Source organism: Triturus cristatus, chromosome 12 (assembly GCF_964204655.1).
Source record: "Triturus cristatus chromosome 12, aTriCri1.1, whole genome shotgun sequence".
Lineage (NCBI taxonomy): Eukaryota > Metazoa > Chordata > Amphibia > Caudata > Salamandridae > Triturus > Triturus cristatus.
In genome coordinates, this window is record NC_140595.1 from 146,201,980 (window position 1) to 146,215,761 (window position 13,782).

The 13,782-nt window shown below is 46.2% G+C and overlaps 1 protein-coding gene across 4 annotated transcripts in view; it reads left to right on the forward strand.

Annotated features, from left to right (window-relative positions):
• The window catches only part of LOC146772936 (rho guanine nucleotide exchange factor 11-like), an 896,981-nt gene that overhangs the window by 372,608 nt on the left and 510,591 nt on the right, over positions 1-13,782 (forward strand). For all 4 annotated transcript variants that reach the window (XM_085639320.1, XM_085639323.1, XM_085639321.1 and 1 more), the window contains exons 16-18: positions 3,261-3,357; positions 8,040-8,162; positions 9,221-9,244. In XM_085639320.1, coding sequence (XP_085495446.1) covers positions 3,261-3,357; positions 8,040-8,162; positions 9,221-9,244 — 244 coding nt within the window. The remainder of the gene's footprint in view (positions 1-3,260; positions 3,358-8,039; positions 8,163-9,220; positions 9,245-13,782) is intronic.

The following is a 13,782-nucleotide window of genomic DNA, read 5'->3' on the forward strand; positions in this document are numbered from 1 at the left end:
ACCCCAACACCACCCTCCGAGGAATCCTCATCTACAGACCCCACGGCCGCAGTTCAGCGACTCCATCGCCAACCTCGTCAGCACGCACACCCTTGCGTCCACTGACTACATCCTCCTCGGAGACCTGAACTTCCACCTCGAGAACACCAACAACAGCAACTCCACCACCATGCTCGACAACCTTGCCAACCTCGGACTTAAACAGCTCGTCACGACTCCCACCCACTCCGCCGGACACACGCTTGACCCATCTTCTCAGCCTGCAACCATGTCACCTTCAGCCACACCACCGAACTCCACTTGTCCGACCACCGCTGGGTCCACTTCACCTTCGAAAAACCCACCACTCACCACCACACACAACGGGCCCCCCCACCGCAGATGGAGCAAAGTCACCGAAGACCAGCTAGTCACCACCCTCGCCCAAAACCCACCAACGGACACTACCGACACCGACTCCGCTGCCCTCAACCTCAGGCAATGGTTAGACGACTGCGCCAACACCCTCGCCCCAATCAAGAAACCCTCGGACATACGCACAGACAGAAAAGCCATCTGGTTCACCGCCTCCTCCAGGCATCCAAGCAGGCCTGACGTAGCCTCGAGAAGAATTGGCACCACGAACCAACACCAGACAGCAACACAGCCTACAAGAGCGTCATCCGCAGAAACCTCCAACTCATCCGAACTGCCAAAAGGACCTCCTTCAAAGAACGCATTGACAACAACGCACACAACAGCAAAGAGCTCTTCAATATCGTGAAGGAACTCTCCATCCTCAGCTCCAACGACATCCCGCCATCACAACACCTCTGCGACTCCCTAGCCACCTTCTCCCACCCCAAGATCACAGACATCCACGACAGCTTCGGCAACCAGGCCCCCCCGACAGGCACAGACACCTCAGACTCACCGCCCCACAGCCCCATCGAGATTGACCCCCTGCTCTCCTGGACCCATGTCAACGACGAAGACACCATCAAAACCTTGAACACCATCCACTCCGTTTCACCATCCGACCCCTGCCCGCACCACATCTTCAACAGAGCAAGCTCCACCATCGCACCCCATCTCAGCAAGATCATCAACAGTTCCTTCGAGACCGCCACCTTCCCGGAAAGATGGAAACACGCCGAGATCAACGCCCTACTCAAGAAACCCAAAGCTGACCCCAAGGACCTCAAGACCATCCGGCCCATCTCCCTCCTCCCGTTTCCGGCGAAAGTCATTGAGAAGATCGTCAACAAGCAACTGACCTCCTTCCTCGAAAAGAATATCTTGGATCCTTCCCAATCTGGATTCCGCAGCAACCACAGCACCGAAACAGCCCTCATCGCGCAACCGACGACATCAGGGCCATGATGGACAGCAGAGAAACCGCGGCCCTCATCCTCCTGGATCTCTTGACCGCCTTCAACACTGTCTGCCAGCACACCCTCCGCACACATCTCCACAACGCAAGGATCCGCGACAGAACACTGGACTGGACCACCTCCTTCCTAACCGGCAGAACCCAAAGTGTCCGCCAAAACCCGCTCTAAAGACACCAAGATCATCTGCGGCGTACCCCAAGGATCGTCCCTCAGCCCGACAGTCTTCAACATCTACATGGCACCACTCGCTAACATCGCCAGATCGCGCGACCTCAACATCGTCTCATACGCCGACGACACCCAGCTGATCCTCTCCCTCACCAAGGCCCCCACCACTGCCAAATCCAACCTCCATGAAGGAATGAAGGCCATCGCCGAATGGATGACGCTCAGCCGCCTGAAACTGAACTCCGACAAGACGGAGGTCCTCATCATCGGATCCACCCCCTCCTCCTGGGACGACTCATGGTGGCCGAACGCACTGGGAGCTGTACCGACACCCACTAACCACGCACGCAACCTGGGAGTCATCCTGGACTCCGCACTGTCAATGACCCAGCAAGTGAACGCCGTCTCCTCCTCCTGCTTCAACACCCTCTGCAAGATCTACAGATGGATCCCCACCATTACCAGAAGGACGGTCACCCAGGCTCTCGTCAGTGGCAGACTGGACTACGGCAACGCTCTCTACGCAGGAACATCAGCCAAACTCCAGAAACGACTACAACGCATACAGAACGCCTCAGCACGCCTCATCCTCGACATTCACAGCCACATCACAGCCCACCTGAAAGACGTACACTGGCTCCCCATCAACAAGAGGATAACCTTCAAGCTCCTCACCCACGCTCACAAAGCTCTCCACAACACCGGACCAGCGTACCTCAACGGACGACTCACCTTCTACACCCCGAACCGCCAGCTTCGCTCCGCTGACCTCGCCCTCGCCACCGTCCCCCGCATCCGTCAAGCGACCGCCGGCGGCAGATCATTCTCTCACCTCGCCGCAAAAACCTAGAACACCCTCCCCATCAGCCTACGACAGACCCAGGACCTGCTGGCCTTCAGGAGACTCCTCAAGACCTGGCTGTTCGAGCAGTAGCAGCCCCCCCCCAGTGCCTTGAGACCCCCACGGGTGAGTTGTGCTCTCTACAAATGTATTGATTGATTGATTGATTGATAGTTAGTTAGACTCTGGCATACATGAAAGGTATTGAGAATGGACAGCTGACCAACAAATAAAGAGATGTGAAGCTATGCAGAGATTTACATCTTTAACACATGACTTTATGTTCTGGGGATCTTTTACAATGCATTGAAGTTCACAAAGTGCTGATCACCTCTGAAGCAGCCATCTTTAGTACCAACTGAATTAAACAATTCATAACAGTTTGCGTAATAGCACTTTTGATGAGTCGATGTTTTCAAAAGGCAAATTGGGGAACATAAAAGTCGACACTTGTTTAAGCTAACGGATGCACATTCCCAGGTACTGATCACATATTCCACGAACGCGAATGACACCCGGACTGCAATTATATCCCCATGTGCCCGTAAACTCTGCTATGACCTGTTATACACTGAACAGATGGTAAATGACTAAGCGCACACCACGTTTTGGAGGGTAATGTGCTTTTTTTAGGGTTGAGGATACCACATTCCCTAGATCAAGCAAAAAATTAAGAGGCTAAACATTGTGAAAGAAATATCTTTTGACTTTTGTTCTCCGTATTTGTAAATTACTTTCCTCCTCTTTAATGCTTTGTTTTAGTATTTCTTTCATTCTGTTTAGCACGTGAATTTATTTTCTTCTTCCCACAGGAACATCACACGCTTAAATATTCACATTTGTTGTTCTCTCTTTATTTTTGCAATCATTGGCCCCAGAGTCTAAAATGCGCAATTCAGAAGATGTACGGGGTGTTTTCTCAGAAGCTCAGGATTGTGTGTTGCCAGAGATTCAAGAACAGATACAGGACTACAGGTAATCACTCTTATACTTTTAATACTTATTGTGCTATTTATCACATATGTTGCTACTGCAGGCTGTGCATATTGCTTTTTAACAATTATTGATATATATATATATATATATATCACATCACTTTGAGAAACGCTGAAGGTCAGCTGAAACGTATTGGACTGCTGCTAATAAAATTAATGACTTGACACGTTGTTTAGAGTGCCCACGTTCTGTCCCGTGTAGCTGGCAGGAATTGAGATATATATATATATATATATATATATATATATATATATATATATATGAATAACAAGGCGTCCAACGGTTCCGGATAAAACGGCGCTCTTTTTTGAAGGTGCGGTGTCCTTGCGGCTTGGACCGCCGCTAATATGCCAGCAAACTTTTCTCCGTTTTAGCAAAGAAAAAATAGGGTCGCACTCCAGCGAAATGTAGTACTCCTTTGTTTTAATTTCACAAATCCACAGATTACGAGATGCACACAAAGAAAACCAACGCGTTTCGTCAGCGTCCGCCGACTTGCTCACGGTTAATTTACAACATTCAAATCAGGTTATTTAAACAAACAAACAGGAAATTGACACACCTTTCCTGTCATGTGAGGGGTGATTTAGAGTTCACCAGATTTCTGGGATATATAGTCCCGCATTAAATCACAAGTGTTTGTGTATTTATAAGGATTTGCTTAACGGGAGGCTGATTGACCCCAAATGGGTCCAAAACTTTCAAATGCAATGTCTGAGTAAATCAATTTTCGTGGTTGGACAAATAAGTATCAATTTCAAAAATTATATATACATTGTGATATACAAACCCTCTGGTGGGTCGTCATTACAGAGTTTGTTTTTTTCTCTTTCAAAAACCACCTTGTAAATAAATATCCTCTAGTGGATCGACATTGCTAAGTGTCCCATGATAGGCCTACATCTTAAGACTGATATTACTTAGGGAAACCATATACACGGTCAATAATAGAAACTCATTGACACATTGCTGTGTTAAATAAAAATACTCAATAAAGTTTTATATTGCAGTCTAGGCCACCTCTCGCGGCAAGATTCATCGATGATTTATTGATAATTTGGAATGGTAATGAAAAGGAATTTAGTGAATATTTTGAAATTCTTAACAACAGTGTCGAAAGTTTGAAATTCACATATGAAATCAACAAGAACAAGATCAACTTCTTAGATGCCACAATATATGTGAAAAATGGTCATTTGGAATCAACACTGTTCCGTAAATCTACAGCTACAAATGCCACCCTAGAAGCAACGAGCTTCCACCAACCCTCCCTAGTGTCAAGCATACCATACGGAGAATTTCTCCGACTTCGCAGACTGTGCAGTGAGGAAGAGGAATGGAAGAAACAAAGTGCAGGCTCAATAAACAGATTTCTACAGAGAAAATACAATAAAAACACGGTGAACAAGTGTTGGAACAGAGCCAATCAGAAATCTCGGGAAGATTGCCTGACTCAAACCAAAGAGTCAATAACCAAGGAGGAACCAATAAGACTAATACTGGATTATACCTTGGAATCGAAAGAAATCGTCAATGTGATCCAAAAGAATTGGAAAATACTACAGTTGGATGGGACTGTGGTAAAAATAATGGGACCGCACCCTGTAATAACTTACAGAAGAGCTCCAAACTTAAAAGACAGATTGGTACACAGTCACTTCAAAACGGATAAAGCACAAACAACATGGTTAAAGAAAACTGGCTTTATCAAGTGTCAAAACTGTAAGGTGTGTCAAATCGCCAAACCCACAAATGAGATCAGAATGGCGAATAAAACAACCTGGAAAATCAAACAGTTAATATCGTGTAAAAGCCAATACACGGTCTACATCATTGAATGTCCTTGTCATTTAAAGTACGTGGGTAGCACCATTTGTGAGCTGAAGAAAAGGATACTGGAACATACCAGGGCCACCAAAAACAAGGACAAAAACAATGCGGTAGCAAGACATATGGAGACACACCACAACAGTAATTGGAAGTCTCTAAAGTTTTATGGAATTGAAACTGTACCAATCAATACACGAGGTGGAAATCGGGAGAGACTACTGAGACAGAAAGAATCTCGACATATTATTAACTTTAGAAGCATGACGCCGTTTGGTCTGAACCAGTCGGAAGAACTTTACATACATCTCTAGACTGCAATATAAAACTTTATTGAGTATTTTTATTTAACACAGCAATGTGTCAATGAGTTTCTATTATTGACCGTGTATATGGTTTCCCTAAGTAATATCAGTCTTAAGATGTAGGCCTATCATGGGACACTTAGCAATGTCGATCCACTAGAGGATATTTATTTACAAGGTGGTTTTTGAAAGAGAAAAAAACAAACTCTGTAATGACGACCCACCAGAGGGTTTGTATATCACAATGTATATATAATTTTTGAAATTGATACTTATTTGTCCAACCACGAAAATTGATTTACTCAGACATTGCATTTGAAAGTTTTGGACCCATTTGGGGTCAATCAGCCTCCCGTTAAGCAAATCCTTATAAATACACAAACACTTGTGATTTAATGCGGGACTATATATCCCAGAAATCTGGTGAACTCTAAATCACCCCTCACATGACAGGAAAGGTGTGTCAATTTCCTGTTTGTTTGTTTAAATAACCTGATTTGAATGTTGTAAATTAACCGTGAGCAAGTCGGCGGACGCTGACGAAACGCGTTGGTTTTCTTTGTGTGCATCTCGTAATCTGTGGATTTGTGAAATTAAAACAAAGGAGTACTACATTTCGCTGGAGTGCGACCCTATTTTTTCTTTGCTATATATATATATATATGAAAAATCCAAGATTCTGTGAAGAATTTCACAAGTAATGGGACAGCACACCAGGAAACGGCACAAGAACTTTATTGTGCACTAGCGTATATATATATATATCTCCTGTAAATTCCAACTGTGAATTTGGGCTACAAAATAAAGACTGTGAGACCCTGCCAGGATAATCTATAAAGCTTTTCTGAGAGTTTGAGGATATGAGACTTTTATTTTTGGCTTGTACAGTGACACTACTCCAACAGGGTTTTGCCTAGCACAAGTAACAGAGGTGCAAAAAGTCTAGCCTTACTTCTATCTTGGGTTAACTCGGCCTAGAGAATGTAGTACAAATCAGACAGCAGCTGCTTGTGCCTATAAATGGGCATCTATTTTTCTGTAAATTATTTTACGCTCTTTTCCATTGCGGCATCAAGAAAATGTACAGGATTCTGTGATTAAGATAACATCAGTGAAGTCAGAAGCTTGCTCCTGCCTGTTATCATGGATACTCAAAGCTTGAACAATATCCAGTAAAGATGGACCAACGAGGGTTCTAAATTCTGAATATATTTTCTCAGCAAAATGTGAGCATTTGTATGACTTGTGTCCACTACTTTGCAATAGTTCTGAGCTAGCAGGCCCATGTTTTGAACACCTTTGTAGCCTTAAATGTTGTCACACTTTAGAAGCTGAAATGTGAAGTCGACTGGCAAATCTACCATCAGAGATGTGGGATTTCTTAGTGTGATCCTTGTGCAGGTTACCTGTGATTTTGATGAGCTGCAGAAAAGGCACGTAGGTTCAATGACAAAATTAGCCGTTTCTAAAGTTATAAACATTTCATGTGTGTGATTTAAGCCAAAGCATTTTAAGACTTATAAACTCTCCAAGCTACATGGCATTAATAGGAGCCCTCTGACAATAGTTTTGGGAGTCACATCTCTTTCTTTGAGCTGCTGACCATAACTCTGAGGTAGTGTGGTGTAGCCAAGAACAGTGCAGTGATGAGTTTCCTAATACTGTGCCAAGCCCACCCCTTTTAATTGTTATTACTTCAACAGGAGTGATGCAGGATCCTTATTCATAGAGATTCAAAAATAGTTCATCCTCCTGAAAAATTAGACTAGAGTGATTTCTATTATGAATAGTCATTTGTAGCATTTTTTGTGAACTTTGTGTCTAAAAGTACTTTGCTAAACATTCGAGATGGAGTCATTTGAAACTTTCATTCTGATGATGCCAACACATTTTTACCAAGCCTAGGTTTTGGAAAGGTTTTTCAATCCAAGAATTATTTTTCAAAAGTTCTTATTACAAAAGAAACTGAAACTGTGCACAATGGAATTGTAAACTTTTAGAAAATTGTGATTCTGCTCTACAATCGTTTTCTATGCCCTTTTTTGACTACATACTTAAAATTCCTATGTAGTTTCTCTGATCCTTGCCTCCTTAAGATAGTAATTACTAGATACCATCTGCTTACTAAATTCTAGCTTTTTTAACCGTATAAACTCCTAGTTGTTCATCTTTTTATTTTAATTATATTCAATGATGTTACATGAATCACAGCTCTCCAGTCTATCGAAAAAGATCCTTGAGATTGGCCTAGAAACCAGAAGGTGGCAAGAAACCTATTGTCCATCAGAAGCTCAAGCTTCACTTAATTCAGACCATTTCGAAACTGATTTGTTACATGTCTGAAGTTGAGTTTAAAGTGCTTCTCAGGCCCCTGTATTTATAGGCGGACAGCTTTTAAAAAGTTTACAACTTTATTATTTAGTTTTTGTCATGCTGTTTTCCTCTGTTGAAAGTCAAAATGATGCTGTGCTATTAGTTATTTTTGATTGTTTTATCAGTGTCTCTGACCTTTGTTTGTTTGCCATGTAGGACAAAGCGGACAATGGGTTTGGGAAGTCTATATGGTGAGAATGATCTCCTGGACTTAGATGCTGATCCCCAAAAGGAGCGTCAAATCGCAGAGAAACAGATGTCTCAGCTTGATGAGTTACTGTGAGTTGGAGATGTTTTTAGACACTTTCAAACAACTAACTGCAGTGCTTCTCCGTGGCCTTAATTATTGAAGATAGTCAGAGTTCTAGGTATATCTTAAAACAAGCATTGGCAAATCCTATTTGTTTCGCCTTTGTGACCTATTGGCTTGCCAATGGTTTTTTAGCCATGATGCACTACATCTGTGATGCTGTGCAGAAGGGCTAAAGTTAAGGGGGGAAAAAAGCTTTAAACAACCACTTTTTTATTTTTGGTTACCTGTCCAAGTTGGATTGGTAACTAAAAAGAAAATCAAGCTTTCAAAATATATTTTTTTTTTTTTAGCTGCCCGTCACCCACACCTATCTTGAAAGTAGTCATCACTGTATTTTAAAAGGGACATTCATCTATATCTAGTTGTACTTTTAAGTTTGAAAAAAGGCAGGTGGGAACAAAAAAGGTGTTTGAAGAAATCTCTTCCAGTACAGGTCAAAGTCATCCAAAACATGCCTTGTTTTTTGTTTGGTAGAAGTGTAGATTAACAATCCAGAATGTAGGACACCTCAACTGGGTTGAAGAATAAATCAAATGTTTGATAGAACTTAGCCTACTCTTTCCTCTACAAACGCTAAATGTAATGGGAGACAATTCCCTTGTTGGTGAATAGTGACTCAGATGTATGTGTCCTCCTTGTCTATTTTCTGTAGTGTATTCATTATTTTACATTGGGGTGATAGTTTATACAACATACACAGAGGCGTAACAAAACATGAGGGTCCCTCCCTGCAAAGTATACGGAGGGGGCCCCTCGTCTCCCACCACCTACCATTTTTGCTGAGGGGGCCCCCTGGAGCTCTGGGCTCCACCAGCACCGCGGGTGCGTTTGTTACGCTGCTGGACACACACCAATGTCAGTTAACTTAATTAGACATTATATTTATCACCCTAGAGATGCTGCATGCAAAAGCCTAAAGAAAGTTAGGATTTAAGAATAAAAGAAGATAGTACCAACAGCTATAATGTTCTTATTTTTAGAAACATGTTATTCACACCTTAATCCCGCTTTTTGTTCCTTGCAGGTCAAAGTATGAGGAAGACAGAAGGTAAGTGATTTGTTTGTAGCTCTATAAGGATAAATAACTGCATGTGAGCGTGAAGCAGGGGATGGCTTATGGGGAAGTCTTCAATATGCCATTTTTCTAGTTGCTTTAAATAATTTTGGGCTACTAACCTATTATAAAGTCACAATGTTCTGGTTCACAAAATAAGAGCCTTTTCTGCCAGCAAAATGTTTCTCTAATGTATGAATCCCATTTTAGAAGTCAGTAAACTTTTATCAATGCCAATTCGCAATTTGCAAGAGACGTATTGTGGCTGTCACTTTCAAATTGCGAATAGGCATCCTATGTATCAACGGCATGCAAACAGTCTCAAACCATTATAAAATTACTGATCCTTAAGGTGGGGTGGTAACTCATTAGCAGAAGAGAAAGCCCTTTGGCACCCCTTCCCCCCATGTGAATTGAGAATGTTTCTGGTGGAGCAGGCAATGGTCCAGCCAGGGGTCCAGTTTATTAGATAGAAACATTTTATATTTGATATCTATTTGACTGTGGGCCAGATGTACCATCTCCTCCCAGTTTATCGGAAAATTAAAGATACTCTCCATTTGATCTGGACAGACCATTATTACTTCTGTTTGAGAATCTTTGTCAGGCTATTCAAAATTGCTGTCTACCTCATCTGTCAAACCGAATCTTAAGTCTCAAGAGCCTAGAGTAAGCTTGATGCAAACCAAGCTTGTGAACTGTTTAACAGTCACTGGGAGACTGTAGACCCTGCTATTGGCCCAGATTACCAAAATAACTATCATTGCCTTCTTTAGTAATTCCTAGTTCATTCAAAAGTTATGTGCTGTATGGGAAGATTGTGATTAATCAAATAACTATCCACTTATCTTACACAGGTCAAAAGTAAATTTATCCCAGTGCAGTTCTTATTGCAGTTTAGATACATAATATTGTATGCATATAATTAGCCGTCAAATAAAGTCCGCTCCTGAAAACATGTCCTGAAACTTGGTTGTATAATTGTTAGGTCTCATTTAATAGAAAAGGCATTCGCTGTCTATTGCAAGGCTTATTGTCAGCTTATAGTGGGCTTATAGCCTGCACATTGCGTACCATTCATTTGTTGGCTGTATTGTCATTCTTGTTTTCCCGCATCTTATTAGTTGGCTTCTGTGGCTTAACTTCCTCTTTTTGTGTTTGCCATTCCCTTGGAGCATGACTGAAGTACCTGTGTCCTTCCACTGCTCGTGTCTTGAGAGCTGCTTTATTTTTTTGCTAATGCCTTCTTCAAGAGTACACGCTTTCAGGCAGTCTGTCTCCTGTCCTTCTCTCTCTGCCCCTGTGCTCCTTGTCCCTCTCTGCCCTTGTTTCCCATCCATGCTCAGGTTACCTTCTTTCACCCCTGTGCTTCATTGCCACCTCATCTTGTTTGTCTGCGTGCTTCTGTGCTACCCCCAGGTTATTCTCGTCTGTGTATTTCTGTGACCTCCCTGCTCTCCACCATGTTGATCTCTGATCTTGTCCATTCATGTGCTTTTGCCCCAGCAGCTCAACATTGCTGCCCCCCTCCTTCACTGATCCTATTAACATTTTGTTTTCAAAAAGCATAATGATGCGCCCACAAGATTTTGTAGGTGTGCACATGCGTGTTTAACGCATGAAAATGCCTACAAGATAACATGATCCAGTGCCTGCATAATTGTGCTAATTTTTTATTATTTCTTTCCTCTCCATGCTGGACAGCATCTGCTTTGATGCAGTCCAGCATGGAGAAAAGACATTGGGAGAGCAAATAGGTCTCTAAATGAGACATATTGGCCTTATCGGAAAGAGACACGTTAGTGATAGATTCCTTACCTTAGAATATCCCAAGGCGTCAGACTGGATCCGGAAAGTTTTTCGTCAGCAGTACCCCTGCGCGTCGGTAGGCGTCGTCGTGTGGGTCCACGTATGTTTCTGGCATCGTAGCCGCCTAGGTGACTTTGTCGGGGCTATTTAGACGCGCCCATGCGCGCTGACGTCAGTTCTTTCTTTTTCCGCGCCAGCAAGGGAAGATCCGAGAGAGAGCGGTACTCCTAGTCATATTTTTGACTTGTTTTCTGAGACTTGTTTCTCTTGTTTGTCGAGTACTCAACTTCTGGTGCAGTAGGGATGCCAGGGTCTCTGTCCTGTAGGGACTGCTGTCAGGACATGTCGGCGGAGGACCCGCATTTCTCGTGTCTCTTCTGCTTCGGGCACGTCCATCACCCCGAGACGTGCCCCAGTTGTTGGACCATGGCGCTGAAGACTTGCGGGAGCGTTCCCGGTAGTTCTTTGTGGCCCGGCAATTGCTCCGCACCACTCAAGGTCCCGCGCCCGTGGGCGGTTGAGGGGCCGGTTGCGGTGCCTACACCATCATTCGTAGCATCGGGTTCAGGTGAGTCGAAGCGCAGTACCAGGTCGTAGATGTGGCGTCGCTCTCCGCCTACCCCTCACGGGACGCGGTGGAGGGGGCGGGTGGTCACTCCCCCGTGGCTCCGGTCGACCCTCCGTTGTTGCCAGCGGCCTACCCACCTTCTCTGGGGTCGTACGCGACTCCGGAAGGAATACAAGTGTTCCTATCGGCCATGGGCCGTTTATTTGCACCTTCGGGTCCCTCCGGAGCGCCTTTGGGCCCCTCGGAACCGTTGGGTGGTTCTGCCCCCTGCCACCGCCTTTGGCCCCGGCAACGCCGGCAAGCTACCCTGGAACGCCGTTGGCTCCGGCCTCTGCCCTGCCGTTGGCTCCTGGCCTCGGACCCGCCGATGACTCTGGCCTCTGCCCCACTGCTGGCTCTGGCCTCTGCCCCACTGCTGGCTCTGGCCTCTGCCCCACTGCTGGCTCTAGCCTCTGCCCCACTGCTGGCTCTAGCCTCTGCCCCACTGCTGGCTCTAGCCTCTGCCCCACGGCTGGCTCTGGCCTCTGCCCCACTGCTGGCTCTGGCCTCTGCCCCACTGCTGGCTCTGGCCTCTGCCCCACTGCTGGCTCTGGCCTCGGGCGCCGCCGCTGGCTCCGGCCTCGGCGCCTATTGTCCACCAATTCCTTGCCCAGGAGAGGAAATGTTCTCCATTGCCCCGGCCTCCTCGTCTTCTCAAACAGCCGACGGCCAACGGCAATGACTGGGAGGGGTCAAGGGACCCTCTCACAGCTCAGTGTGGGGATGCACCACACTAGGAGGCCAATGTGGTGGATCTGAGCGAACTGGAATTTATCTCCACGCCCGGTACACTTGCCCCTCCTCCGTGGCTCCGGAGCAGGATGGTACATGTTCTGTGGTGTTGCGCAGGGCGGCTGAGGCTCTTAACCTCAAGCTCCCTACGGTGTTTCTCTGAACCTATCTCCTGACTGAGGTGATTCGGCTAGGGGCCTCCTCCATGGAGCCGCTGCTGCCCTTTAATCACGCACTTACAGACGTCCTCTGCGCGCCTGGTCCGCGCCTCCCACAGGTACTCCTGTGGATAGGAGTGTGGCACGACGGCATCACCCGGCCCCGGGCGACCCCAGTTTCCTCAACATAACACCCGACGCCGGACAGTCTAGTTGTCCAGGCCTCTGCTTCTCCCAGCGTATTGTACCAAAAAAAAAAAATATATATATATATATATAAAGAGGTTGAGCGGTCTGGGAACAAGGTTTTACCTCTGCCACTTTCGTACTGCGGACAGTGCATACTGCATGCCTTTTGGCTCGCTATTCCCACTCTGTGTGGGACACAGTGGCGCTGGAGCTGCCTCAGTGTCCGACGGATGCTCGGACGGCCAAGGGGAGAGATGCAGCAACGTTTACTATACGTGGTGGCCTTCATACCGCCGACTCCCTCGGCAGGGCAATTTCCACAACTGTGGCGCTTAGCCGTTACGCCTGGCTCAGAGCCACTGGCTTCTCAGGGGATGTCCAGAATGCTTTGTTGGACATGCCCTTTGATGGCACGCGCCTCTTTGGTGACAATCTGGATGGCACGTTGGAACGTTTTAAGGACTCCTGGGCAACGGCCCATTCCTTGGGCCTTTCCGCCACGCGCACTCCCTCTGGGTCTGCCTTTCGTTCCTTTCCTGGCAGGGACGAGGTGCCCAAACACGTTCCCTTCAAAGCCGCAGGCCTGCGCAGCAGCACTCTCGGCACAGCCGCTGAAAGGGGACCTGCAGAGGTGGGTCACGGGGCCAGCGGCTGGGTCAGTCCGCTGCCACCCCTGCCACCAAACCTTCCTCCCCGGGGTTTTTGGGCCCATCAAACACACGTGGGCGGCGCGATTCGCCATCGCCTCCCCCACCGGCGCACCATCACTTTGGACAGTTGGGTTTTGCAGATAGTCCGAAGGGGCTACTCCCTCCCATTCCAGACTGCCCCTTCGGCCGTGCCCCCGCCGTACCACCACATGTTGGGGGATCACTTGGCGCTTCTCCAGCAGGACGTTCCGGCCATCTTGGTCAGAGGGGGCCGTTGAGCGCGTTCTGACGCCAATAGTTGGCCGTGGTTGTCATTCCCACTACTTCTTGATTCCAAAGAAGTACAAGGACCTGCGTCCTCTTTTAGGCCTCAGTACGTCCCGTTCG